The sequence below is a fragment of the Podospora anserina genome, chromosome 3 (genome assembly GCF_000226545.1).
Source record: "Podospora anserina S mat+ genomic DNA chromosome 3, supercontig 2".
Taxonomy (NCBI): Eukaryota; Fungi; Ascomycota; class Sordariomycetes; order Sordariales; family Podosporaceae; genus Podospora; species Podospora anserina.
The window spans coordinates 1,599,512-1,626,085 of NW_001914856.1; the positions used below are offsets into that span (position 1 = coordinate 1,599,512).

General features: G+C 54.0%; 8 protein-coding genes across 8 annotated transcripts; 4 read left to right on the top strand and 4 right to left on the bottom strand.

The window, feature by feature from the left end:
• Nucleotides 1-287: 287 nt before the first annotated feature.
• PODANS_3_6490 (uncharacterized protein) lies at nucleotides 288-927 on the bottom strand (the record flags this gene model as incomplete). The annotated part of the gene is made up of 2 exons (XM_001909417.1): nucleotides 288-649; nucleotides 708-927. The coding sequence occupies 2 exons, from the start codon at nucleotides 925-927 to the stop codon at nucleotides 288-290; spliced, it is 582 nt and encodes a 193-aa protein (XP_001909452.1).
• A 1,887-nt stretch (nucleotides 928-2,814) lies between these two features.
• Nucleotides 2,815-5,283, top strand: PODANS_3_6500 (uncharacterized protein; the record flags this gene model as incomplete). The annotated part of the gene is made up of 1 exon (XM_001909418.1): nucleotides 2,815-5,283. The coding sequence occupies one exon, from the start codon at nucleotides 2,815-2,817 to the stop codon at nucleotides 5,281-5,283; it is 2,469 nt and encodes an 822-aa protein (XP_001909453.1).
• A 415-nt stretch (nucleotides 5,284-5,698) lies between these two features.
• Nucleotides 5,699-6,397, bottom strand: PODANS_3_6510 (uncharacterized protein; the record flags this gene model as incomplete). The annotated part of the gene is made up of 1 exon (XM_001909419.1): nucleotides 5,699-6,397. One exon carries the CDS (start codon nucleotides 6,395-6,397, stop codon nucleotides 5,699-5,701), a length of 699 nt encoding a protein of 232 aa, XP_001909454.1.
• A 469-nt stretch (nucleotides 6,398-6,866) lies between these two features.
• Nucleotides 6,867-7,919, top strand: PODANS_3_6520 (uncharacterized protein; the record flags this gene model as incomplete). Its single annotated transcript, XM_001909420.1, has 4 exons — nucleotides 6,867-6,899; nucleotides 6,967-7,093; nucleotides 7,145-7,451; nucleotides 7,505-7,919. 4 exons carry the CDS (start codon nucleotides 6,867-6,869, stop codon nucleotides 7,917-7,919), a joined length of 882 nt encoding a protein of 293 aa, XP_001909455.1.
• Nucleotides 7,920-8,300: 381 nt separating this feature from the next.
• On the top strand, nucleotides 8,301-12,139 carry PODANS_3_6530 (uncharacterized protein; the record flags this gene model as incomplete). The annotated part of the gene is made up of 2 exons (XM_001909421.1): nucleotides 8,301-8,369; nucleotides 8,417-12,139. 2 exons carry the CDS (start codon nucleotides 8,301-8,303, stop codon nucleotides 12,137-12,139), a joined length of 3,792 nt encoding a protein of 1,263 aa, XP_001909456.1.
• Nucleotides 12,140-14,036: 1,897 nt separating this feature from the next.
• On the bottom strand, nucleotides 14,037-16,289 carry PODANS_3_6540 (uncharacterized protein; the record flags this gene model as incomplete). The annotated part of the gene is made up of 1 exon (XM_001909422.1): nucleotides 14,037-16,289. One exon carries the CDS (start codon nucleotides 16,287-16,289, stop codon nucleotides 14,037-14,039), a length of 2,253 nt encoding a protein of 750 aa, XP_001909457.1.
• A 1,395-nt stretch (nucleotides 16,290-17,684) lies between these two features.
• Nucleotides 17,685-19,402, bottom strand: PODANS_3_6550 (uncharacterized protein; the record flags this gene model as incomplete). The annotated part of the gene is made up of 2 exons (XM_001909423.1): nucleotides 17,685-19,188; nucleotides 19,230-19,402. 2 exons carry the CDS (start codon nucleotides 19,400-19,402, stop codon nucleotides 17,685-17,687), a joined length of 1,677 nt encoding a protein of 558 aa, XP_001909458.1.
• A 3,903-nt stretch (nucleotides 19,403-23,305) lies between these two features.
• Nucleotides 23,306-25,879, top strand: PODANS_3_6560 (uncharacterized protein; the record flags this gene model as incomplete). Its single annotated transcript, XM_001909424.1, has 2 exons — nucleotides 23,306-23,836; nucleotides 23,927-25,879. 2 exons carry the CDS (start codon nucleotides 23,306-23,308, stop codon nucleotides 25,877-25,879), a joined length of 2,484 nt encoding a protein of 827 aa, XP_001909459.1.
• Between the last annotated feature and the right edge of the window lie 695 nt (nucleotides 25,880-26,574).

Consider the following 26,574-nt stretch of genomic DNA (forward strand, 5'->3'; position numbering starts at 1 on the left):
ATCGTCATCTACATAGTTTCTCAGCATGAGGTAAATCACATTGAGTCCAGGATGTTTAAAATGAAAGAAATGGAACATCGCTAACAAAAGGAAAAACCATGCATGGTTGATTTCCATGTGTGTGAAGATGCCTGGCTACATGCTTGCTCTATGCAACCAACCCAATGCGTAAACCTCCCCTCAAGGTATCGAAAAAATAAATGGTATCATACTCCCCCAACGTCCCCCTATTCCTACACAGAACAACCCACCCCCCTTCCAAACACCGGCATATACAACACCCCGGACTAAGCCTTCATCGGCCCCCCATCTCCAGAAGTGTCCTTATCCTTCCCCTTTCCAGGCGGTTTAATCCCATAATCAGGCATCTTCTCATACGCATTCGGGCTCGGCTTTCTCTTTCTTCTTTTACTCCCCCCCTCGTCCCCGTTCTTTTTCCTTCCCCTGCTGTGATGATGATGATGATGTCCGTTGCACTTGTCGTCGTCGTTGTGATTGTGAACACGTCTTCTCCCACCATCTGATTTCCCTTGTCGGTCGAGGTCACCCTTTCCACCATCGGAATCCGAGTCGGAGTCGGAAGAGTCAGAGGAGGAGGATTCGGAGGAGGATTCGTCGACGCCTTTGGGGCGGTGGTAGATGCAGCATACTGGTGGGGTTTAGCTTGGAGAAAGGGGAAGGGGAAAGGGAGAGGAGGGAATAGATACCTTTTGACTTCTTGCGGTTCAGACCTTCATTGTCTATGACGTCTTCTGACCATTGCACCGTTCGTGAACTGGGGGCGTGGGCACCACGGAGGCGGAGGATGGCTTGTGGGGGGGAGGTTGAGGTTGTGATGATTGTTTGGGTGGTTGATATGGTGCCTGTTCTGGGTTCGCGTTGGTGCTGTTGGGTTGTTGGGTGGGAGGGGGTATCGTTGGAGGACATTCTGGCTTTGATATGGGGCGTAGAGAGGGCAGTCAGTCGTCGAGGTGCTTGGCCAGAAGTCGAGGGAGAGAGAATCTCGCGGGATATCGACAGTGCGGGGTTGTGTTGGGCTGTGACACAAAGCTAGACCTGTAGAGTGACACAGTCAAAGCGGAAACAGACGCAAGTTGCTTGGGTATCGAGACAGAGACACAGAGCGATATGGCCTGTGATTGATGCTCAAAAAGTTGGGTGGAGTGATGATGTTCTGCTTAAGAATCAGGCTATGGCTGGGTCAGAAAGAGAGCCCCACGGCACGGCATGTGTGGTCTGTGGTTGTGGTTGTGGCGCACAGACGTCAGCCAGCGAGAGATGTGGGGCGTCGATCCCGAAACAAAAATCTGGGGTTTCGTTCTGGAAGCTTGTCTTGGACCCTGGCTCCCCCGGCTGGGCTTGCAGCGGAACATCGACCCGGTCCCGAACTTCCAATCTGAGAGGAGCTGACCCATCCTTTCAAACGGTCGATATTGATTGATAGACCCCTGACAAGAGCTGGGATGGGTATGGGGGAATAGAGGAGGCAGGCTTATGCGATGTAACCAATGGGGTTGAGTGCCGGTTTTCAGGGTCCTTTAATAATATGTCAATGAATGTTTTGTTTGTACCTAGGTATGTCGGGTGCCTTGCATTCGACTCAACACCGCAGTAGTATACATAGCAGGGTGATGTGATGGGATGAGTAGGCTTGAACCTCAACCGGCAAGAGCGAACTGTAGCAGCCTGGATTCTTATTACTGGAAGAGCAGCAAAATAGAGTCGTTCCAGAATACAATAAATGTGATGGGCCTGGAATACCTGGCGGCAACTGTCCTTCGACTTCTTCTTGGCGGTGTCTCCCAAACCTCTCCCAGTTTCCTTCACGCAAACCCATTTTCATCCCAATCTTTGAGGGGATACCAGTCCCCAGCATCTGCCAGAGAGGAGATGCCAGCTGCGGTCGATATGCCCTGGAAATTAACAGCCGGCAGCCAGAGCGAGATACCCCAACCAGGCGGGAGCACGCGGCGACGGCGAGGATCATGCCCGCCAGCTTCAATGATGTCGCACCGAACTCACTTCTGAAGGCCGGCTCGTTCAACTGGTTGATACACAGAGAGGGACTGCTTTCACAAGACATGTTCAAGAAGCAGGCGGGGCATTGAACACTTACTGCCGAGACAGTTCGCTTTCACCCTCCCCCTCGTCGCAGCCTGTTGACCAAAGGATTTCTTTGCCGGCCACTTGCGACTTCTGCGACTTCTGCGACCTCTTCTGCTGCTTCATTCTTCTCTTTTTCAACAAGAAGAGGCTTCCTCCTGCAGCAACCCACACAGTCCAGGACAGGCGCTGGTGACGTCAAATCAGAGCTCAAGTATCACAGCAGGAGGGAAGCGGCATCCCGATCGCGCAAACAGAAACAGAAACTGAAAACTGAACCTGTCCTAATCGGGCTCACATCGTCGCATCGCCATTTCCTTTTCCATCTCCAGATTCAGATCCAGAAGCCCGGTGAGGTTGGTTGGGTGCCCGACTCCCGAGTCGCCGCCTTCTCAGTCCTCCCTCGCGACTGCCTCTTGAGCTCGCTGCTTTGCGACGGGCCCCCCTCGAAACAGGAAGTCACACTCAGAGTAACAGCAACCTCACCTCCAAGAGACGACAACATCACACCTTCCTTTATCAAGAACACACCTTCTTTTGTGACGACACCCCTTCCTTCCATCATAAGAGGCACTCCTTCCCCTTCAAGAGAAGCCGACACCTTCCTTCGGAGAGAACACATCTTGCTGCGGCAGCATCACGCCTTCCTTGGACAGCCAGGCATCCAGCACCATCCTTCCTCCAGCAGAACCCCTCCTTCCCGTCCTCATCATGGCTAAAACCCTCTTTGACCTCCTGGAGGTGCACGACCAGTCGTCCGAAAACGAAGAAGACGTCCCAACAGTATCACAGCATCCCCATCCCCACCCCCATCCGCATCCCCAGGCCCAGGTCCAGGTCCAGCCCCAACCCACTGAAGACGGGGCGTCCGTTACCAGTACCGCAGCTACAGAGGAAATGCCACCCAGTGGCCGGCCCCGGCCCAACACTCCCAGGCGGGAGGCCGACTTCTCCTCCCTTCTCAACCATGCCGAAAAGGTCGAAGTCAGCTCGCTCATTAATAGACTGACCGACATGATGCAGAAGCAGACAACCCAGTTGTTTGATGTGTTTCCACCCGAGAGCAACCCCCTGCCCGTCCGCATCACGGTCTGGAACAAGCTTCCCCCCTATCTCAGAGACCTCAGCTTGACCAAGCCGGTCGAAGAGCAGCCCAGAAAGGCCCCAGAGAAGCAGGAGAATGTCAAGCCATCGCGCTCTAAGAAGGGAGGTCGGTCCAATGGCAGAAGAACTGACAATAGCACCTCCTCGGACGCCCCTCCAGCCCCAGCCCAGAGGGAGCCTGACGTGCCACTCCGTCCTCGCCAACAGGAGCTCAAGAAGGAGGCGCTGATGCACTTCAAGCGCTGGCAGACGGCTGTGCTCAAGCGTTCTGGCGACATTTCGATCCGAAAGGCGAACGACTACGGCAATCAGTATGGGTATGGGCCCAAGAGAGGCTCGTCGTCCTATAAGAAAAAGAGGGCAAACAGTAAGTTCCAGACCCAGGCCGACGGCTGGGTCCCAGTTGGACGTCCTGACCATGTGGCAGACTCGCAGCCGGCTACCATGATCAACGTCACACCCATCACCGTGGAAGCCGATCCTGCCTTCTGGCAACTGTACCCGCCCATTGCAACAGCGCTTTCGACTCTCCCGGCAGGCAAGAGATGTCTCTTGCTTCATTGCCTCATGCTTTTGCTGCTCTCGCTTGAGAGCTACAACGCCTACACCCGCATCTTGATGCTCAACATCACCTCGTCCCTTCGCTTACCACTGCGTGTCTTGACCGAGGAAGAGGTGAGAATTAGCAAGGCCTTCGCTGACCTTGCCAAGACGGTGTCATTTGAAGAGGTGGCTTTGAAGAGGACGGAGGAGAACAAGTCTTCTCGGAGACGAGCCGGCCCGGCGGGCGCTCACTTTGTGCCCAGCGGCAATCTCGCAGCTCCGCTGATTGCTGCCAGCATCGGTTCAGTCACTGGTGGTATGGGGGTTGGGAGCACCACAGCCGCGGGCTTTCTTGGCACGATGGCTGAGAGTGGCCTCGTTGTCGGAAACGTTCTCGGTATGTGCCCTTGTCGAGCTGGCGGTAAAACTATGGAACAACACGCCAAAGACGTTAGTGACGCCGGCTTTATTCCTCTTCGCGGCATTGTCAACGAGGAGTGTTTCAAAATTAGCGAGATTGTTCCAGATCATCGCCGGATTCGAGTCGTGTTGGGAGTCGGTGCCTGGCTGCCCAACAAGACGGACATCTTCCGCCCCTGGAGATGCTTGGGGGAGCAGAATGAGGTGTATGTGGTTCGTTGGGAGCTCGACAACCTGGTCAAGCTGAACACGGCGCTCGAGACCATGGTCAAGAGCGCCGCGTGGTCCATCGCCAAGAAGGAAATCATTGCTCGGTCTAGTGAGCCCAGTTCCAAGCTCCTTCAGCCTGACCCTGCGAAGAGTGCTGACCGCCACGGGCCAGTTTATACTAGTCTGATCGACGCCCGTTGGCCGGCCTCTCTTCTAAAGCTCAGCAAGATTGTCGACAACCCCTGGAACACCTGCATGGTCCGCGCCGACAAGCTGGGTTCTATTCTTGCTGATATCATCTCAAGCAAGGCGCCCGGTGAGCGTGGTGTCTCGCTGGTCGGGTACAGCCTCGGTGCCCGCGCCATTTACACCTGTATGGCCATTTTGGCCGAGCGACGGGCGTTTGGTTTGGTGGAGAACGTGGTGGTCATGGGCCTTCCGGCGCCTTCGGAGACGGCCATCTGGGTCGCCATGAGAAGTGTGGTGACGGGTCGCATGGTCAATGTGTACTCGGAGAACGACTACATCCTGGGCTTCCTCTGCCGTCAGTGCAGTGTCGAGTATGGAGTTGCAGGTTTGGAGCGAATCGCCGGGGTTGAAAGTATCGAGCAATTGGATGTCTCTGCTAAGGTCAGTAGCCACCTCAGATACCCATACCTCGCCGGCACCATTCTGCATCACATCGGCTGGGAGGACGTCGACAAGGAACAGGCCACCCAGCAGGAGCACGCCATGTCGATTTGGGAGGAGAAGCTCCGGCAGCACGAGGCGAGACGGGCTGCTGTTGAGACGGGCAGGCCGGACCCTTTCAAGACCCTGAACACCTTGACGGATACAACGAACAAGGGTCCCGAGCAAGGTATTATTCGTACCCGCATGAGGAAGAAGAAGGGCAGGAAATGAAGTTTTGGAGGGATTTGATACCGAGTATCTGCACAGGGAATCGCTACCATTGTGTTGATTTTTTTTTCTTTTTTTTTATTGGGGGATGAAAGACTATGGTCACGAGGCGATATTCAGGCGCCAGATTGCCACCTTACAGGACGAAGCCATGGTTATGAATTATGGCAGCCGGGTTATGCATGGCTGGGAACGTGTTAACTGATGTATGTTGAATTAGCCTGGGTTGTTTCAGTTGGGGAAGGGCGTTCTCTATGTGAGACCAACGCTTTGATGTTAGTACAATGCAATGTTTGCTTTATATGTGGTGATGGTGCGTCGGTGGTGGTCGTTGTGACTTGTTGTGATAGTTTCCACCTTTTTTTCTTTCATGCTCATGGGTTCTCTCGGTAGTAGCTCTTTCTGACTAGTGCCAACCTCACTCTGCCGCAACGGCCATGCCACTCCTCACGACAAAGTAGCCCCCTCCTCCCACGATGACCTTTTCGGAGGCGGTTCCCAGCACATCCCACTTCTCGACGTCTCTCTGCTCTTTGGTAGTAGCGTCAACCGTCCTCCTCCTCCTCGGCCGCTTCCACTTGCCCACCCGTTCCTCGTTGTCGAGGGCTTCCTTGAGTGTGTCGACTGTGATTGCCGATTCGGCGAGGCCTTCTGGGGTCTCGTCACGGATAGAGGATAGGGGTTCGACGTTGGATGTGTTGACTGATTGGAGGTGGGCGAGGAAGTGGAGCTGGGAGTGGAGGTCGGAGAGGATTTTGGAGTTGTTGTTGTTGTTGTTGTTGTTGTTGTTGTTGTTGTTGTTGTTGTTGTTGTGAGGTTCTGGGGAGGTTGGTGAGGGGGGAGGAAGGGCGGAGAGTTTGAGGAGGTGGGAGAGTTGGTGTGGGGTTATTGATGGTGTTGATGGTGAGGGTGAGGGGGAAGAGGGGAGGAGGGAGGTGATGGACCAGGTTGGGTTTGAGAGGAGGTTGTCAGGGTCGACTGGGGTGTGAGAGGGGTTTATGGCGGTGGGTTTTTGGGGTAGGGGGGGGGAGGAGGTTGTTGAAAAGGCTGAAGGGGGGTGAGATAGGGGGCGGATTTGGCGGAGGGGTTGCCGGAGGAGGTGGTGAGGTTTGATCATGGTGGTGTGTGTCTTGGTGAGTGGTTTGAAGAATTGGACAGATGGGTTGCTGAGAAATTGTTGTTGCCAAATTTCGGGTTTGTGAGAAAATATGGGAGCTTGGATAAGTGAACCTTTCGGCCGCGTGTCGTGATGACGAGTTTGGAGTTTTGAGAGTGAAGAAGTGAGCTGTGAAATCAATTGAGCGCATGGGCTAACTAATTGCGGGTAGGAGCTAGCTGGATTGGTATAGGGTAGGCTGGCGTCATAGCTCCCTTTTTTAGGCCCGGCCGTTGTTGGCCTACCGCCACTTGGCCCCGCCTTACCGACCTACACACACTACAGCTCACACTCCTGCGCAACCATTCTTGTCTATCAAAGCCCGAGCAGAAATTGAAAATTTGCGACGACGACGACGACGACGACAGCACGAAATCGATACCGCCAGACGATAAATACCAACAAAAGGGGGGAAATACAATAACACAACATGGCTCTCGATCCGCGCGCGTTGGAGGAGAAGGTGCGTTCTACAGTTGGACACGTTGGGCATAAGAGAGGGCACCGCTGATACGGATTACACAAAACAGGCGAAGAAGACCCTCGCGGGCGCCTCGGGCGGCTTCAGCTTCTTCAGCGGGAGCAAGGAGGACAAGCTCCAGAATGCGGCGGAGCTGTTTGTCCAGGCGGGAAATGCTTACAAGATGGAGGGGAAGAGTGCGTTCCCCTTTCCGTCGCTGTGGAAACGATGGGACTGACATGGAACAGACAAGGAAGCAGGCACCGCATTTGAGCAAGCGGCCAAGATCCACAGAGACAGGCTGAACGAACCCGACGACGCGGCCAACATTATGGTGGACGCCTTCAAGGTCTATAGAAAAGACAACCCCGAGGACGCGGTCCGGTGCTTGGGTGTGGCGATTGATCGGTACACGCAGAAAGGAAACTTTAGACGGGCGGCGAGTCACAAGGAGAACGAAGGGGAGGTTCTGGAGGAGGAGTTGGGGGATCGGAGGAGGGCGATGGAGAGTTATGAGAAGGCTGCACAGTGGTATGAGGGAGATGGGGCGAATGCGTAGGTTTCTGGAATTCAAGCACTTTATGGGTTGATGCTAACGTGGATGACAGGCTGGCCAACAAGCTCTGGCTCAAGGTGGCGGATATTGCTGCTTTGGAAGGGGATTATCACAGGGCGATTCAGAACTTTGAAAAGGTGGCTGATTCGTCGCTTGATAACCACTTGATGAAGTACTCGGTCAAGGAGTACTTCTTCAAGGCGGGGATTTGCATTTTGGCGACCAAGGACTTGGTTAGTGCGCGCCGCAATATCGAGAGGTACAGGGAAAAGGACCCGTCGTTTGGTGGGCAGCGTGAGTTTAAGCTCCTGTCGGCCCTGATTGAGGCTGTTGAGGCGGGCAACCAGGAGGTGTTTACGGATGAGCTCTATGTGTACGATCAGATGAGCCGGTTGGACAAGTGGAAGACAGAGTTGTTGGTCAAGATCAAGAACCAGATTGAGGAGGCGGATAACGAGTTCTCGTAGAGAGGAGGATGATGAAATGGTGATTGGGGTTTATTGTGGCGTTTGGGGTGGATGGTGGTATATTTGCTGCTGCTTCGTGGGAGAAGGGCGGGAACCTTTCGAGTACATGATACACTGATGAGATTACTGGTAGCCACGGTGAATTTGATAGAGATTTTGTTTTACAGAGCAATGAGTGAGAACCTTCCTGGCCTGTCAGACAGACATACATAACCCTGGTGAAGGTAAAGCTCACGATTAACCCTTATCCGCGCACAAAAATGGTGGGGTCGCTGCGATAACCGATAACACCCAACTTTTTTGAATTGGTCTGAAATTTCTCGAGTTTGACTTGGAGAACCCCGGACTTGCATGCCATTGACGACCTCAGAAACCGTCAAAATGGCCTCTCTTACGTTGACGGAGAAACTAGACAAGATCCGGTCGCCAAATCTGCAGAGTCAGAAGCAGGTAGGTTTTATTCACTAACCAGTCTTGTCTTGAACAGCTTCTTGCAGAGCTGGGGACTGATAAGGGACTGCGAACGGAATACTGACCATGATCCGCAGACCGCCAGCATTCTCGAAGGTGTCGAGGCCGCCTTCAAGGAACAAAACACACAACCCACACCAACGGCTTACTTCGCTGCCCTGCTCAGTCTTCTCGACAACAAAACGCTCGCCCAACCCGTCATCTACCTCCTCGACATTGTCACCCCCTACGCGCCCGAGCCCCTCCTCCGCGCCAAGTTCACCCAGATCCTCGAACTGTTGGCACCAGTCCTGTCGCAACCCGATGCCGATGCCCCGTTAGTCAGAGCCTCGATTGGTGTTCTTGAGAGTCTGCTGCTTGCTCAGGATGCCGTTGCTTGGGAGCAGAGCGCCGCCGTCATGGGCCCCCGCCGGGCTGTCGGCGGTCTCTTGAGCTTTTCGCTTGACCCTCGGCCGAAGGTGCGCAAGAGAGGCCAGGAGGCCCTGCGCAAGATTCTTAGGAGTCCTCCTCCTAGCCCGTCGCTCGACCACCCTGTTGCGCCAATGTGCGCCGAGACTGCCATGATGAGCCTGAAGGCTGTGGCTGAGAAGGCCGCTCAGTTGAAGAAGGAGAAGAAAGGATCCGAGTCTTCGACTGATCCCGAGCTTATTCACGCTTTGCAGTTGGTCAAGTCTGTTGCTTCGGCTAGTGGTGGATGGCCGAGCAAGAAGATTGAGTCGCTTTGCGAGCTGTTGCTTGGCATCGCCCGCTCCGGAAACGAGCACATGAGCATGGCGGTGTTTGACATCTTCGAGATGATTTTTGAGGGGATGGCTGAGGATGTGGCTTCGTCGAAGCTGCCGAGATTATTGGAGATCATCAAGGAGTTGCGCCCAGCACCAAACGATACCCAGCTTCTTCCCGCGTGGATCGCCATTCTCTCGAGAGCGTACGACGTTTCGGCCCAGGTTGAGCCGGAGGAGACGTTCCAGGGGCTTTTGGACCCTTTCAACTTGGTGGCTTCTTATCTTGAGTCTGAGGCCAAGAACATTCGCATTTCGGCGTCCGAGTGCTTGGTTTCTTTTATGGCCAACTGCGTGCCTGCTTCGGTTCTTGTTGAGCCATCGATTTACGACGAGAAGGTCATCGGACAGTTGGTCGAGACTGCTGAGAGCCTTTTGACGCTCAAGTATCAGGCTGCTTGGCTCGAGACGTTCAACGTTCTCGGTGCCATGTTTGACTCGTTGAGGTGGAGGGCGGATCCTTACATGCTCAAGATCACTCAGAGCATTGGTGAGATGCGCGGAAACGACTCGTTTACTGGCAAGCAGGAGGCGGATGAGGTTCTTGGGAAGGCCATCCGGGCCATGGGTCCTGAGTCTGTCTTGAAGGTCCTCCCCCTGAATCTTGTCAGACCGGCGAGAGGCCAGCCAGGCAGAGCTTGGCTGCTGCCGCTTCTGCGCGACTACACATCCAACACCAACCTGGCGCACTTCAAGAACGAACTTGTGCCCGTGAGCGCCGCCATGTTCCAGCGCGTGTTGGACCACGGTGCTGCGCCCAAGACTATGGAGATCAAGATTTTCGAGACTGTTGTTCAACAAATATGGTCTATCCTCCCCGGCTACTGCGACTTGCCCCTGGATCTGACTGAGGCTTTCGACAAGACTTTCGCGGAGACGCTTACTACGATTCTTTACGAACAGGTTGAGTTGCGCCTCGACGTCTGCCGCTCGCTCAAGGCTCTCGTCGAGTCCAACCAGGCTGTTGTCTCGGCCGAGGAAGCCGATCCTGCTCTTGAGAGCAGAGTCAGCAAGGAGACTGCGGCCAAGAACTTGGGGTACCTTGGTACCACGTTTGCCGCTGACTTCCTCGCCGTTCTCTTCAACGTTTACAGCACCACTCTTCCTCAGAAGCGTGGCCCTGTTCTTCAGACTATCAACGCCTACCTCAGCATTATCCCTGCTGCCCGCCTGACCGAGACTTTCGATCTTGTTTGCACCAAGCTTGCCGAGGCTCTCCAGCAGGCCCCTGAGCCCAAGGAGCAGAAGCAGCAGAGGGGCGAGCAGATGCCCTCTACCGCCCACACCCTGATGGATCTCGTTGTTACCATGTCCATCTACCTCCCCAGAGAAAGCTTCGAGGCCCTTTTCAGAATTGCTGCCCTTGTTGTCTTCAAGGATGACGACCCTCAACTGCAGAAGAAGGCCTACAAGCTCATCCCACGCCTGGCTGATGCCGAGATTGGCCGTGCTGCCCTTACTCAGAGAAACGAAGAGCTCCAGGCTCTTATCCTGTCCAGCGCTGAGAAGGTGTCGGCCCCGGCCAGAAGAGAGCGTCTTGCTGCTATTGCTGCCATGCTTCCCTTCGTTCCTGACACCCAGCTTCACTTCATCCCCTCGGTGCTTTCCGAAGTTGTCATCAGCTGCAAGGAGCAGAACGAGAAGGCCCGCACCATTGCTTTTGACCTCTTGGTTCTTATGGGCCAACGTATGGTCAACTCTCACGGTGCTGTCATTGACAACAGCAAGGTCCCCCACATGCCCAAGGACGCCCTTGCCGCTACGGCCTCCGTTGAGGAATTCTTCACCATGGTCAGCGCCGGTCTTGCCGGTAGCACCCCCCACATGATTTCCGCCTCCATCACCGCCATCACCCGCATCCTCTACGAGTTCCGTGAGACCGTTAGCGAAGCGACCATGTCCGACTTGGTCCAGACGATGGATCTCTTTCTCACCTCCAACAACCGCGAGATTGTCAAGTCCGTGCTTGGCTTCGTCAAGGTGTGCATCCTCAGCTTGCCCACCGAGATGATGCTCCCCCGTCTGGAGACTCTCCTCCCCAACCTGATGGTCTGGAGCCACGAGCACAAGGGCCACTTCCGCGCCAAGGTCAAGCACATCATCGAGAGAATGATTCGTCGGTTTGGGGTGGATGTGGTCATGAGGTACTGCCCCGAGGACGACAAGAAGCTTATCACCAACATCCGCAAGACCAAGGAGCGCAGCAAGAGGAGAAAGGACGCTGCCAAGAACGCGGAGGAGAGCGATGGGGAGGATGATGGGAGGAGGAAGAACAGGTTTGAGAGCGAGTATGACCAAGCGCTGTATAGCAGCGAGTCGGAGGGTGAGCAGAGTGATGATTCGGATGTGGAGATGACGGGGAGGAAACAGAAGGGTGGGAAGAACAAGGGGGGGAGCGCGTATATTTTGGAGGATGAGGATGAGCCGTTGGATCTGCTGGATCGTAACGCGCTGGCGAATATTTCTTCGACGAAGCCGATGAAGCAGAAGGCAAGGGAGAAGAAGAAGGTGAAGAGGGATATGGATGGGAAGTTGATTTTGGGGCAGGAGGAGGAGGGTGAGGGGATGGATGTTGATATGGGTGGTGGTGGTAATGAGGAAGAGAGTGGAGTTGGTGCGTACGTGGCTGCGCTGAGGGGCAAGGATGTGCCGATTAGGGGTATGAGGGGTAAGTTGAAGTGGAAGAGGGGGAGGAAGAATGAGGAGGGGGATGATAGTGATGATGGGATGGATATTGATGAGGGGGCTGCCAAGGCCATTAGGGAGAGGCCGGGGAATCAGAGGGGGAGAGGGGGGGATAGAGGGAGAGGTGGTGATCGGGGTAGAGGTGGGAGAGGTGGTGGAAGGGGGGGTGGACGTGGTGGACGGGGAGGGATTGCTGCTGGACGGAGGGGGTTGGGGCAGGATAAGCAGAAGGGTCCGGGTGGGTTTGGTGGTGTGAGGAAGGGTGGGAGAGGGAGGGCGTAGATATGATGGAATGGGACTTTTGTAGGTTTTTTTTTTGATTTTGGGGCATGTTCATTGCTGGTGTTTAGGTTGAGGAAAAAATAATGAGTTTGAGGTCGAGGTTTTGGGTGACACTGATGCTGGTTCGCCTCACGAAATCGACCTGAAAAGTTGGTGGGAAAGCGAACGTGACATAACGGTGTTTGGGTTCTTGCTTTGCATTCCCCCGAGAAGAGTCCCATCACTCGCAGTAATGGCTGTGCCAACGACATCGAGATGGCGGGTTTTAGGTTCCTTGCCAAGCTAATCCATCAACATGCCGTATTTGCTGATGTTGATGACTTTATCTCGATGGACTGAATGCTGAAAAACGGAAGAACTGATCGAGGAACGACTAGTTGAAGTCGGATTATACCGCCGTCGTGGATCTCCTCTCCCTCGCCAAGTTCCTCTCCCCACACCAACACTTTTTATCAACCTTCGCCATCCTCACCACCCTCAATCCTCTACCCCCTCTCCCACCCCCTCCACGGCCCTTGTTGCGATGCAGGGGGTTAAGGGTAGTGAAGGGCTCAAGTTTTTTGGAAGAAGACTGGGAGAAGGTGGGGTGGGTGGAAAGGGGCAAGAGGGGGGGGGTTTTCCGGTGGATGACTGGGCCACAGAGGAGGTATGGGGAACTGAATGGAAGGAGAGAGGCAGAAGGAAAAGGGGGTTGATGCGGATGGCGAACGAGGAACAGCGACGAGATACCAATGGTGGAAAATCTGGACAATTCACTGTTTTTATGTGGGTTGTTTGGGTTGGCAATTTTGGCGATGCAGACTCTTGCTGTCTGGGGTAGGAGGGGCAACGGAGGAGAGGGAGATTGGCGAGGGAGTCGTTGCTAGTCTCGTGGTGGTCGAGTGGGCTGAGGTGTCTTCCGAGTCTAGAATAAGAAGCCCCATGTAAACCGAACATCTGATCACCCTCTCTCTCTGACTTCGCTCACACCCAATCACACCTCACCATTGATACAATCACATCCTTATTTCCCATCAATCTCATGTACACTACTCAACATCTCTCTTTCTCTGTCTGTTTCTGTCGACTCCTGAATCCTGAAAGTACTGTTTATGTAAACAAGACAAGAAAAACTAAGCTAACAGGAAAAAAAGAAAAACTATTCATAACATTTGGTCATAAGATTTGGTCATAAAACAAACAACACACAAACATCCCCCCGCCTTTCTTCTTCCCTCCTCCTTTGGTTTGGTCATAAAATAGTCGTCATTACTCTCAACCCCCTTCCTGTACACAAACCAGTCGGATACCACACACCGAACCCAACACAAACCTAAAAGCTACCCAACCGCTAAGGGGAAGGGCCCAATAGGTCCATGAGAGAGGTGACAAGTGAGTACCGCCATGTCCCGACAGAAAAAAGGAGAAAACAAAAAAAGGAAAAACAGGGAAAAGAAAAAAGAAAGGAAACTATCCGAACAAAAGGCCAAACGAGACAAACAACCTTGCAACAGGCAAGACATATCCTCCTCCCTCCAAGGATAATAAAAACAAACACCTGATAAAAACTTTGATCCCCTTTTTTGCTTTTCTTTCCCAACAGAGATGGAAGCAAAAACAAAAAAAGATGACCCAACACCGCCGAAATAAGATAACTCGAGAGGTATCCGAAACCGACAACTCCAACTCCCCAAAAACTGTTGGCGAAGAGATGATAACGCCAAATAACCCAGGGGGTACCCCATATAGACAATCTTTTGACACATGTACGCCAAACATTCCCACCCATATATCCCAACAAACAGTCGAGTCCAACATATTTTTCCTTATTCCAAACACACTCCCAGCTCCTCCCCTTCTTCGGTGTTGCTTGTTGCTTTCCAACCCTTGACTCTTCCACATCAGACACAGCCGCCGTTCACCACCCGCTCTGACTAGGATGAACATACACCTCCCCCCTGTTCTCCTGCCCGCTCCCGCTCATCCCACTCCCCCCACTGACACCGCTAAAACTCCTCCCCCCGCTCCCCCAAGAAAACCCGCTCATCCCGCTATCCCTATGCTTCCTCTGCTTCCCCATCAAAACCTGCAAACTCTCCCTCTTCACCCTCCTCTCCTCGTCAATGTCCACCACCACCGCCTTGCCCGTGTAGTACGTCCTCGGAATCTTGGGCACCTTTGGAATCCCCCTATTCGCATCTGGCATAACAACCTCATTCTCCAGCTCCATCTCCAAGCTCCTCCTGATCCGTGGCTGGTGCCCATGCGAGGTGTAAAACGCCGAGGTAGGCGGGGTGATGTTTCTTCTCGAAGGGGAAGATTCGGTCAGAGTCGCCAACGGCAGGCTGTTACCCCTCTGATGCAGGACATGATGGTGAGGGTGAGGGTGCGGGTGCGGGTGCGGGTGCGGGTTGGAAACGTGATAGTGAGTCGGGTGAGGCGTGACATAGGGCGCATCAAGCATCATCTCATCATCGTCATCGTCATAACGGCTAGGTTGCACCATACTCTGCGCGACCTGCGCCGGAATGTTGATCCCCATATCGACATCCTCCTCCCTCTGAACACTCTGCTGCTGTTGCTGCTGCTGTTCCGCCGGCGGCGTCTTCGGGCCCTTCGTCTTCCTCCTCAACCCACCAAGAAAACTCGTCCTCTCCTTGTTCTTTTCCTTCTTCTCCTTCGTCAGCTTCCCCGAGACCAAATTCCCAAAACTCATCTTGGACCTCAGCTTCGCCGATTTGCTCGGGCTTTGAGTCGGCGTCTGCTGCTCCGGGTCCACGACCGTGCTCGTCGTGGTATAAAGCGACGCCCCCCCAAACAAACTAAACCCCGACATCGCCGACGAGGTCGACGGCCTCGACTTGTGATGGTGATGATGATGATGACCCCCGTAAAAATTCGCTGTCTGCGTCGTAAAGTTCGTCTTGGTCGACGTCCGACTGTTCGACCTCCTCAGCTTCTTCACCAGCTTCCTAGTCGCAGTCTCCTGCTCCCCGTGAATGTCCTGACTCGGCCTCTTGGTCCCCCGACTCGGACTCGCATCCTCCGAATTCTCCTCCTCCGGCGGTGGCGGCGGAGGCGCCCTCGTTGGCGCCGCCGGACTCCGAAAGCTCGCAATCGAAGGCGCAGGTCGCAGCTGCTGCTGACTGTTCACGGCAGCCAACCTATCCGCGAACGACCTCCTATCCCCATTGACATACAAACTACTCGTCGGGCTCGACGGTCCAGAAGGCGACATCATTCCCGTAACCTGCATCTCCGTCGTCGTCCTCGTCATCGGCGCGCTGGCAGCGTTGCGAAGGGGATGTCTAGTCCCCTTGATAGCATGCGCACTGAAAAACCCCGAAGCCTGCAAACTCTTGTAACTCGCCAGCACCTCCTCTCTAGAAGGATAACTTGTCCCGTTCGCCGCGCCAGTAACAATACTCGGCGGCTTCACCGGGCTCGCCGGCCTGGACGACGACGCCTCCTTCTTTTGCTGTTGCTGTTGTGGTTGTTGTGATTGTTCTGCCTTGGTCACCACCTTCGCCCTCTCCCCATGCCCCCGCCCCTGCCCCTGCCCCTGCATCATCACCCCCTCCATACTCCCCGAACTCCTACTCCCCCTCAGCTTCTCCCTCACGCCATCCCAAAGCGGCGCCAAAAAACCGCTGCTCTTTTTCTGTTGCACCTGTCCGTTATACCCGCCACCCCAAACCTGCAAACTGCTCCTCGGCCTCATCAACGGATGCCCACCAAACCCCGACATTGTCGGGCTCGCAGGAGTGGACATTGTCACTCCTCCCCCGTGATAAGTCGAAGAAGAGGACGACGGAAAATAAAACTGCCTCTCCCACTCCCGTATCTCCTCTTCGGTTTTATTCCCAGTGATGAATTCCGGCGGGGGCACCGCGCTGACGCGATCGTTCATGCTCCCTTCCAGAAACCTCGACTGTCCCTTTTCGGGAGAGGACCCCCGGCGGGCGTGTTGTTGTTGTTGTTGTTGTTGTTGTTGTTGGTGTTGTTGGTGGGATTTGCGTTCGGCGAAGGATGGTTGTCGGGGGGTGTGCGATTGTTGCGATTGCTGTTGTTGTTGCTGTTCTAATTGCGGCCACAGCGATAAACCAGGTGGTGGTGGTGGTGGTGGTGGCATCTCCGCCTGTGTTGGCTGTTGCAAAGAGGCAATCGCCATTGTGTCTTGCGTTCGACAGCTCGTTCCCCTCCCCCCCTGAAAACTAGTACATAAACCCACTAAAACACCGTGGCTGGAAAACAAGGTGAGTGGATAATGTTGGATAAAAAAGGGTGAGGCCCCGTAAAAACCGTGGCGGAGAGGGCGCAATGCGAAATCGTTCGGTTTTGTCGTGGCGCGCGTGGATGGATATGCGGTGAAGTAGGTGGAGAGAGAGAGCGCGCGAAACGATGCAAGGCAGCGGGTTATAAAAATCGGGGGGTCGGGGGGAAAGAAAGAAAAAAAAGGACAACGGTTTTGTTTACTTTCTCTCTCTCTCCCGACTCCCAAGTAGTCGGTAACACTCCACAATCGCGCCAAAACCACGAGGTAGAAGTAATAAAATATTCTTTCTCTCTCTCCGACGATGCAGCTTGTTTGACAGAGAGACCAACAACAACAAAAAAACAAAAAAGCGAGAACTGAGGACGGCGAAGCTTGTTATTTTGGAGCAAGAAGAAGCAGCAGCAGCAGCAGCAGCAAGCAGTACAGAGCAGTAGCGGCAGCACCTCCATTGGACCTGCAGCAAGCTCTCGCAGCCAAAAGCAAGAAAACGCGACCCGGCAACGGGCTTGACAACGGGACCCCTGCATGGCACAGACCCCGACCCCACAATTCAGCCAATCACCAGCCTCCCTTGCCTTGGTTGTTCCAAATGAGCATCCTCCTCGAGCGTGACCTCAACCACCTTTTTACCACGCCGTATCACGAGCAACACGTGAAAAAGACGCATTTACAAACACGGTCACGGTAGGGAGAGAGAGAGAGAGAGAGAGAGAGAGAGAGAGAGGAAGACGCGCATAAAAATTGATATTCAAACACTGTTCACATATCGCGATTCCCAAATTTCAAAAAAAAGAAAATATCTGCTGGCCGAATCCAAGGCCTCCCTGCATATAAGATGTATAAGTCCACACTCCCAGCCAAAAAAGGAAATCACAATCTGAACCTTTGCAACCAGCTTCAACTTTTTGTCGCCTCCCCAACCCACCCACCCACCCACAACAAAACCTCCCAGTAGTCGCTCTAAATGAAGAGTGCCAAAGGAAAACAGAGAAAATGAAGGTCGTACGTATGTGTGTCGCCGCGTGCTATGTGCGTTCCAACAGGTATAAAGAAGCAACGGGAAGAAGAAAAAAAGAGTCAAAGGGAACGTAAAGAACGTCTGTGTCCCTCGAGCAGTCCAGTCCATGGCTCGTTGAAAGCCTGGGTTTCAGATGCCCATCCCATATAGTCGCCCGTATATACACTAAAAATCACAAAGAAGATGACCCGCCTGGGCAACAAAACTCCAAACACCTAGCCCAACAGTACGCATCAAACCATCAAGCCATCAAGCAAGGGGTATCTTGGCTGCTACTCGGGACATTGGTCGGCCGGAACCGTAGTATAAAATCCAGCCGCTCTCGAGTAGATCATGGGCCCAAGCCCGGCATCTGGATCCTCAGAGGAACCCTCGTCGCGGGCACCATCCTGGAATCGCCTAGGTTGGTCAGCAGTCTTGAAGGACTGGTCGTGGGCCCGCTTCGAGCCGGCGTACTGCGTTGTCATGATGCGGTCAACGGGGCCGGCAGCCGGCGCCGGGAAGTTGGGACGAGCGGCCTGAAGCGCCGTCGGACTCGGCAACGGGAGCTGGCTGGCGCCGGGAAGCGTGCTGGTTTGGGGTCCGTCGACCTGAATAGGCGGCAGGGACGGCATCTTGGGCGGCGGCATGCGGTGCGAGTTGTGCTGCGGGAAAGCCGGAACCAAGGGAGGGAGGGTGACGTGGCCAGAGGATGACCTGAAGCCCTGTGGTTGCGCGCTGTCGCGACGAGGAGCCGGGTTGAGAGGCGCATACGACGACTGCGAAGGCGTTCGCTCGCGCTGTCTGTACGAAGGGGGCGGTGGTGGAGGAGCAGCCTGGTACGAAGTCTGCGATGGGTACGGCGCCGCCTGGCTTGGTGGGTACACGGGTGAAGCGGGAACCGAGGGAGGTTGAGCAAAGTTTTGAGGTGGTGGCTGAGAAGGATACTGGCCGTTGGGGCCTCCGTTGAGGAACTGAAGGTGCCCTCCCTGGGAGCCTGGCTGTCCAGGAAATTGCGAAGGGTAGTCGGCCATCGATGGGCGGCGCTGCGAGTCGGCAGGGTAGGGAGCCCGTTCCGCGCTTCCGCTCATCGATCGGTTGCGGTTGAAGTCAGGCCGAGCATCGGCCACGGGCGTCGCGGTTCTTCGAGAACGTCTTCGTGCATACTCCTCATCGCCATTGTCATAGTCACCAGCACCCTTTCCATCACGCCGTCTCATCCTAACATCGCGGCGAATGCGGACACGGCAGCCTTGCTCGGCAACCATGCGGCTGAGAGCGGTGCTTTCAGCCAAACCAGGGAACTTCTTGGCGCTGTAGACGACGAAGTCCTGCGACTTGACCTCCATCCTGAAGTCAAAGGAGCCTCCCTGGGCCGGGCTGGAGCTCTGGCCCTCGGAGGCAGAGCTGTCGCTCTGCGGGTCCTTATCCTTGTCCTCCTTGGTCTCCTCGTAGAGGCTGAACGTCAGTCTATAACGGCCCTCGTGCCTGACAGACAGATCAGGGAACAAGAAATAGCCGGCTTCGGTAGGACGGTCCAGATAGGCCATTCCAGACACGGGCATACCGGTCAAGACGGGCGGCGTGTTGGCTGCTGGGGTCTGAACGCGACCGTGGGCCATGACTCTGGCATGTTCGAGAGTGGCGTAGAGAAAGAAGTTGGCGTTGTACAGGAAAGTGATATCCTTATCCTGGGCCGCCTCCCAAGTATGGCCCTCATAGACGCGCAGCTCCACAACGGGAGGCGGGTCGACGGGACGACGGTCAGCCGATGCTATTGCCATGTTAGCAAACTGGCTGGTTCACATACAAGAACGATCAAGGAGCCACACTCACACTTTGGGCCTGAACCGCATGCTCTCGCGCGCTCGGGTTGCTGGATGACCTTCAAGCAGTACCACAGGGTGCGTCCTCCCTTGGTTGCGCGGCTAATCATATGCGGAGGATTTGGCTCAGCGACTTCCAGGGCCGGCATGCCGTGAGAGGCTGATGGAACAACTTGTGCGCCCATCGTGTCCGATCTCTCGTCCAAATTCCTTTCCTTCAAAAATCCAACAAGACACACTTGTCGAGGCGACAAGCTAACAATATCAATCAAACAGACAGACCTCCCTCAAATGCCAAAAAACAACTGTACAAGCGCACCGTATCAGCATCAACTCATGCGCGTCGCCAGATGGCCAAACTTTCAAGAAAAAATGCGCGAGTGACTGGCTGCAGCTGTCAGTCCGATGCTCATCGTACCTTTGTGGCTCCAGCAACAGATAAACAAGACTCGAACGGTCGTCAATCAATCAATCAATCAATCAATCAATCAATCAATCAATCAATCAAACAAACAGTTCGCAATCGATACCGAAATCCACACAAAAATCCCAATGCCGAATTGAATCAAATCAAACCGACAACCGCTTGCAGCATTAGAGTCTGGGTGCGATGCGCCGATGGTGTTGCGAGAAAGCAGGAGTCGGGAGGGTGGTTGTTGAGTGGGCGAGATGGAGACGGAAGAAGGGGGTCGGCCAGAGGTTCCAGAAACCAGAGTGACGGTAAGCTGGAAAAGCACGGTCGGGTCCGATGTTTATTGGCCGGTCCACGACTGGTTCGTCTCAGCCAGAAAACAGACTGGTGCTGCCGCCGTCGGTCTAGAGAGTTGGCCGCGACGCTGGATCTCAAAGATGCTGTCGCTGTCGCTGTCGAGAGGGTGACAGGTTGACAGGTGACAGTCAAAAGTCAAACAGAGTGCAGGAAGGGGAAGACAGGCAAAGAGGAGAGAGCAGAGAAAAGAGGATCGGTTCGGCGGCCCTGGCCTGGAACGAAGGGGAGCGAGGCAGGGACAGGAAATGAAATGAGCGGGCGCAAATGTGACGGCTCGTGCATGGGAGGTTGCATCTGAAGTGGGTGCCGGTCTCTTCACACTGTGTGCTACCGCCCGTCTGGAGGGCTCCAGAGTTCAGCGAGTTTTCCCCAGCGGAGAGTCCTTCCCGACCCAGCGGGAGCGGGTGGCCAGGCCGCGGGGGGGACACCGGGACTCGACACAGTGCGATGTGCATCATTCGAGACATGGGTTGGTCGCTCCCAAAGTTTCCCCTTTGGGTTTAATGCCGTGCTGCCGTTTCTCGGCCCCACGGACCACCTGCACCCGACCATCTGACCAATCCTTTTGGGGGTTGGTGATCCAGGGTTCAGGTTCTGCCGCAGCTTTACACGTACAGGTGAGAAGCAACGGACATGATCTCCTCGAGTACCGCAAACGTTTCTTCTTTCCCAGATATTGTCACTTTTTTCCGCAAACCGGTAAGGTATCAATCAAGATTCAAAACGGGCCAAAACCGTGGATCAAAAACATGGTTGTGGTTCACGCCAACACCAACACTCGGTAAGGTAACGCCTGTTGCTGCCGCTGTCGCTGGGCGCTGTTACGGCTGCATTTCTCCTGCTGCTGCCGCCAGCCACAATTTCGCCAAAGGCGACCTCGGGCCCCATTGGCACGTTTTGGCCAGGTGCCGTCCCTCCCTCGTCCCTTGTTGGGAGTCAACACACCCGGTTTGGGGGTGCTTTTGATGCCGAAGAACGGCCGGAATTCTGAGATATCGGTATTCAGCCTGTCATTCGAGAATGAATTGAGTTTCCATGTCTTCTTTCAAGCTTCTTCTTCAGCGACCGGGCTGTGCCATGCTGCAGGGAAACGTGGTGTGGAAAACAGGCCGGTTGCTAGCTCTTAGCTCGGAGATGCCAAGCCGCTATCCATCGTTAGCACCAGATGGCGTGCAAAGCACCTTTGAACGACCCATGCCAAGCATCGTCCGTTTTGATCTCCGCCTTGACCATCATCAGTCTGACAGTGACTGTGCCAGTCGCCGGGCAGTCACCAGTCCCACGGCAGAGGACACGTTGGACCGTGCGGGCCACCATCTTGTCGTCTTTGGGTCGTCCGCCATTGGTCAGTTGAAGTCTGAATGAGCGAGACAAGACAAAGACGAGAGAAGACAAGAGAAGACAAGACAAGACAAGAAACGGCTCTTCCCGTGTTGGGATGTGACAAAGTAAAAGAAAAGCATTGGAATGCTCTCCCATCAAACAAAGAAACACCAACATTCCCAGCCAACCTCAGTTCTGGGATCCCCGAGATTCAAACTCCCGGGCCCAGCGTTTTGGCTTTGTCTCTTGCTGACCCGCACACACCCGCTCCGCACTCAACCACCAGGCCGGTCCGCCGCCGTCTCCGCCTCTCTCCAGACCCCACGCCTCTCTCCAGTTTCTTTGGTCATCGTTTCGTGGCGTCGAGCCAACAAAGAATTGGACGGTTCCATGCCCATGCCCACGGTGCCTCTTTGACGTCTTACTCGTGCTTGTCAGCCTGTCGAGCCTGTACAGTAGTCTGATCGCCGATGACGAAGTCAATGCCAGTCAGTGGTTGCCAGGCAGACAGACAGACAGACAGACAGTCAGTCAGCTATAGTGGCATTGCATCGGCCCAAAGCAACCAACCTGCTTCCCCGCGCACCCGCATTGACAGCTTTTAGCTGATCCTTTCTATCTGCCTGCAGGTACGTAGGTACTATATTGAGAGAGAGAGAGAGAAAGAGATGTAGTATGTGCCCCTCCACCACGTCTCTTTTCTCGCTACACTAGAAATAAAACGGAAGAGGATGCATCCATATTACCTCCTCGTCCACTCCACACACCTGCGTACGCAACACACACTTTTTCCAACTCGGTGGTTCTTGGGAGAAGAGCTGCCCTGCTAAACCATGAAACTGGTAACCTCACAACAATTGAATGGGCGTCCATGCTGAGCCACCGTCCGAGACCCGTCCACGCAGCCCGCACTACCATTTTTATCTATCTCATTGTTGCCACACGGCTACCTTCTTATCAAGCTTGTCTTTTCAATAGTCATAATTCAGCCTGATGTGTGCGTGGTCCATCTCCTATCAAGCTTGCCCATTTGACATGTGTAGGTACTTGTCTCGGGGCCGAAGTGATTAAGCCCCAGACTTTGGATTGCACTCGGCAGCAGCCATAGAGGTTCTCATTTTTGGACCACTCCCTTACAGCAAGCGCCCTTTTTCAGTCTATTCTCACAAAAAAACGGGCCGCTATCCCTGGTACCGGTTTTTTGGTCTTGACAGTTGTTGACGTCTGGTGCTTGTTCGTTCTAGTCATTTGTATCCATCTTTTGGGCATCCTCAAGTTCCACAAGGCTTACCAAAAAAAAAAAGGCACACACCAACTTATTAAACCCAACTCCCCACCTTTTGGGGTCGACCATGAGCTGCTGCTGTGTATCATTGGCAAGTCGGGACGTTCGGGTGGTATTGTGTGTAAAACAGGTCGGGTCTGGGTCGGTGACACTTGTGAAGCGTGAGAAAGAAAAAAAAAAGGGCCGCACTGTTTGTGCTGCAAGTGCATTCACACGCCATCCACGGAGAGGTGAGGGTTGAGTGGTGAGGGGAGGTAGGCTGACTGGAGGGCTGATGGGGGCCTGAATGAGGCTTTACCTTTACGATAGGTAGACTAAGAAGTTATCCTCGTTTTTTGAGGATATGTTGCTGACTTGCTGGGTTACTGGTATGGTAGTATGTCATGGGTGGACAGAAGAATGCAGACCGTTACTTGGACTGAGCTCCTCAACGATGATTGATAGGCCTTTACTGTTATCCTTCCAAGCCTTGAGCTTGCGTCGCAATTTCCATCATCTTGTCCACAGCGAGGGTAGGCACGAGCGGCACAAATCCCCTCAGCACGTTGCTTCCTTCCCGCTGGAATCGATTGGCTCCTGCCTTCAACCCAATGGCGGGAAAGCTATTGTAGGTGGAAGGCATACCTGAGACCGCCCCTTCCAGCTTGAATATACCTAGAGAATTTCACCATTCTGCAACCCATAATTTCAACCACGGCGAAACCATCACTCATGGCTTCCGACATCTACCAGTATCTGCCTCTTGCGGCGCCAACCAGTATACGTCTTCTGTGCTTGCTCCCAGCCGAGGACCCGACGTCTCCGATTCACTGCCGAGTCCTTGACTACAATCTCTCGATCCCTGGCGGAACACACTTGTACGAAGCTCTGTCTTACGCCTGGGGGCAAGGGGGCGAAAACCAGCACCACGTTGTCGTTGACGGAAAGGAGCTTGCTGTGACACCAAACCTCCATGCCGCCCTGCTGCACCTTCGAAATGCACAGCTACAGCGCATTCTCTGGATTGATGCCATCTGTATCAACCAGCGGGATATCCCCGAGAAAACGAAGCAAATTCAACTCATGGCCCAGATCTACAGCAAGGCGGCACGGGTTATAGTCTGGCTCGGTGAAGCAGAAGACGATGGGGACAAAGCACTCGAGCAGCTCCGTCAGCTTGCATCCGATGATACAAAGGATGGTGATACACCCAACCGAGAGGTCATTTCATTGCTTCGGCGGTCGTGGTTCAGGCGCATTTGGGTAGGTGAACAATGGGCTCTTCGGGCATCATATCCAGGCACGTGTGTCACTAACGGTTCTCTCTTACCAACAAATTAGATTCTGCAAGAGGTCGCGGCCGCACGAAGTATTGTCATCAAATGCGGATCAGTTGAGATTGATGGCCATGCTTTCGCCGTCGCTCTCGACTCCAAGCTGCTGCCTCGCATCTGCCATACCTTGCCCCCATTGCACAGTCTTGTACAGTCGTTGACGCACCTCATGAAAGGGGCAGTATTTCGTCAAAAAACGGTCGGTGAGGGCGCCTTTCCGCCACTCCAGGGCCGCCCCATCGGCGAGTTAGTGGATATGTATCACAACCGCGAAGCCACCGTCCTTCATGACAAATTATTCGCGCTGTATGGGATGGCAATTCCAAGCTTCACACCGGATTACAGTATTTCATGGGACGAGGTGTTGCGCCAACTCTCTCGACGCATACTGGGTAGTACTCAGCTGATCAGGACATGGAAAAATACAGAAATGGCCGTGATCAGGGGGAAAGGGGCTCTTTTGGGCAGGGTAGCGGAGGTGAACCAAGTCGCCCAGGATGGGCGGCAAAACGTGGTCATTGACTACACGCTGGCCGATTATGGGTGGTCGCCTGAATGGCCTAGTGAGGCGACGTCCCTCCCGCCATCAGTAAACGCTGTCCAGCCGGGCGATATTGTGTGCAAGCTGAAGAATGCCGGGAGCCCGATGATCATTAGACCACACGTGGATTACTTCTCAGTTGTCATGGTCACGGTTTCTCTTAGACGACCATTACCCAATGAGAAGCCGGCTGTTTGGATGACAAAGAGCTTTCTTCTTGTTTGGGACTGGGCACATGGCGCATCAGGCCCCGATGCCAAGTTCGACGTTCTAGTTGCACGTCATGATCTTGATCACGGGCTCGATGACCGGTTGAGGAGGGGGTTTGACATGGCTTCCGTATTCCTGGAGAAGCCAGCAACACTGGCAAGGCCCGTAGATTCTCCCAATCATGTGAAGATACAGGGGCTCCTTAGCGATGGGGTTAAGCTAGCTGAGAAAGAGTACGGGCGCAACGACCGGAAGACGGTGAACGTAAAGATCGGGACTGCTTTGTATGACTGGGACGTGAGGAAGTTGAGGGAGGTCAGAGCAAAGCTTCGACGACTCATGGAAAAGAGGCTGCTCGTTGAAGGCCTCTACCCCAACCTGATGACGGACCGTGAAAGCTTGGCCAAGCTGTATAGGAGAGAACTTGAAGTGATTGAGCTGAAACACCAAAAGGGGGACCAGGAAAACCATCACGCTTGTTCGTTGGAAGAGGATGGTTTGGTACACCAAATCATGTTCTGCGAATTGGCAAGGAGCCCAAAAGAGCACCAGAATCGCGTTTCACAATCTTTCGGCCCACGTATTCCGGATATCAACGATTTCCTTGAAGACTACCGAGCCATCCGAGGCCTCATGGACATCATACTCACGATAAAGGGTGACGGACTCGAAATAAAGATGTATTTGATGAATAGGGTGACGTGCCATCCTCTAGGGGGCGATATGATGTGGTATATATACTCTTGTGGGTTAGAGGCACGTTTTCCCGAGCCCGACAAAGCCTTGCTGCTTAGAGCAGCGGCGCGCGAGGAGCAAGGGGATCTCATGTTGGAAGCAATCTCGGAAGGACACAATGCCATAAGGCTGAAACTTGGCGATCTGGAAGACCTACTTCTGGCGGGTGCCAACAATAAAAATAGTGGGAGCACAGTCGTAAGAATGTTGCTCAGTCGTTTCGTGCTGGATTGGAAGTTTACGGTCACAAAGGAAATGGTGATATCAGCTGCTAGCAATGTCAAGCATGGGGAGCTAATATTACGGCAGCTTCTGGATCACCAAAATTTTGACACACTTGATGTTACTGGCGGGACCCTTAGAGCAGTGATCAAGATGGGGAAGCATGGGCAAGCTATTATGGATTTGCTTCGCGAGTTTGATAGTGAGCAGGAAGAGCTTGAGAAAAGCAGCTGGCGGCGTTGGCTCGAACGGAGCCGGCATTGACTGCCCAACACGGAAAGGCTTTCGCATGATGTGCACCGCTCTCTTTGGTCTGGGTACATGATGCACCAATACTGTGGCTCTCCTCGTAATTATTCTCCCTTTCTTCGTCCCTGGCAGCAATTCTCACCGACGAGGGTACGCTGGAGCAGCTGGCTCGGAAGATGCAGGTTCTCATAAACTATTGTGTCCCCCAGAAGACGCAAATTGGATACTCTTAGAGAGAACCTTTACGGAGCCCCCTATTTGTCTTACCAGCGTCCCCCTCCATACGTATTTACTCACCCTGCCTTTAATATAACAAAAGGCCTTTAAACTATCTTTTAAGGTCCTTGAACTATCTTTTGAGCCCTTTTAACTATCTTTCAAGGCCTCTTAACTATCTTTTCACGTCTTTTGACTATCTTTTGAAGGCTATTAAATATCTTTAAACCCTTATTAATCATCCTTCAAAATATAGTTAAATTCTACAGTAAGGGGGTGGGGGGGTGTTGCTAAGATAAATAGGGGGCTCCGTAAAGGTTCTCTCAACATGATACTCTTATCACCGTAGAATTACAAGCAGCGGACTCCAGTCTGCTCCCGTCTCCCCCCCCCGCACCCCCTCCTCTCCACAACCCACCTATCTCCCACACCACCAAAACCCCAACCATTTCCCCCTTCTTCACCTTATCACACACACACCCCAACAACACAAC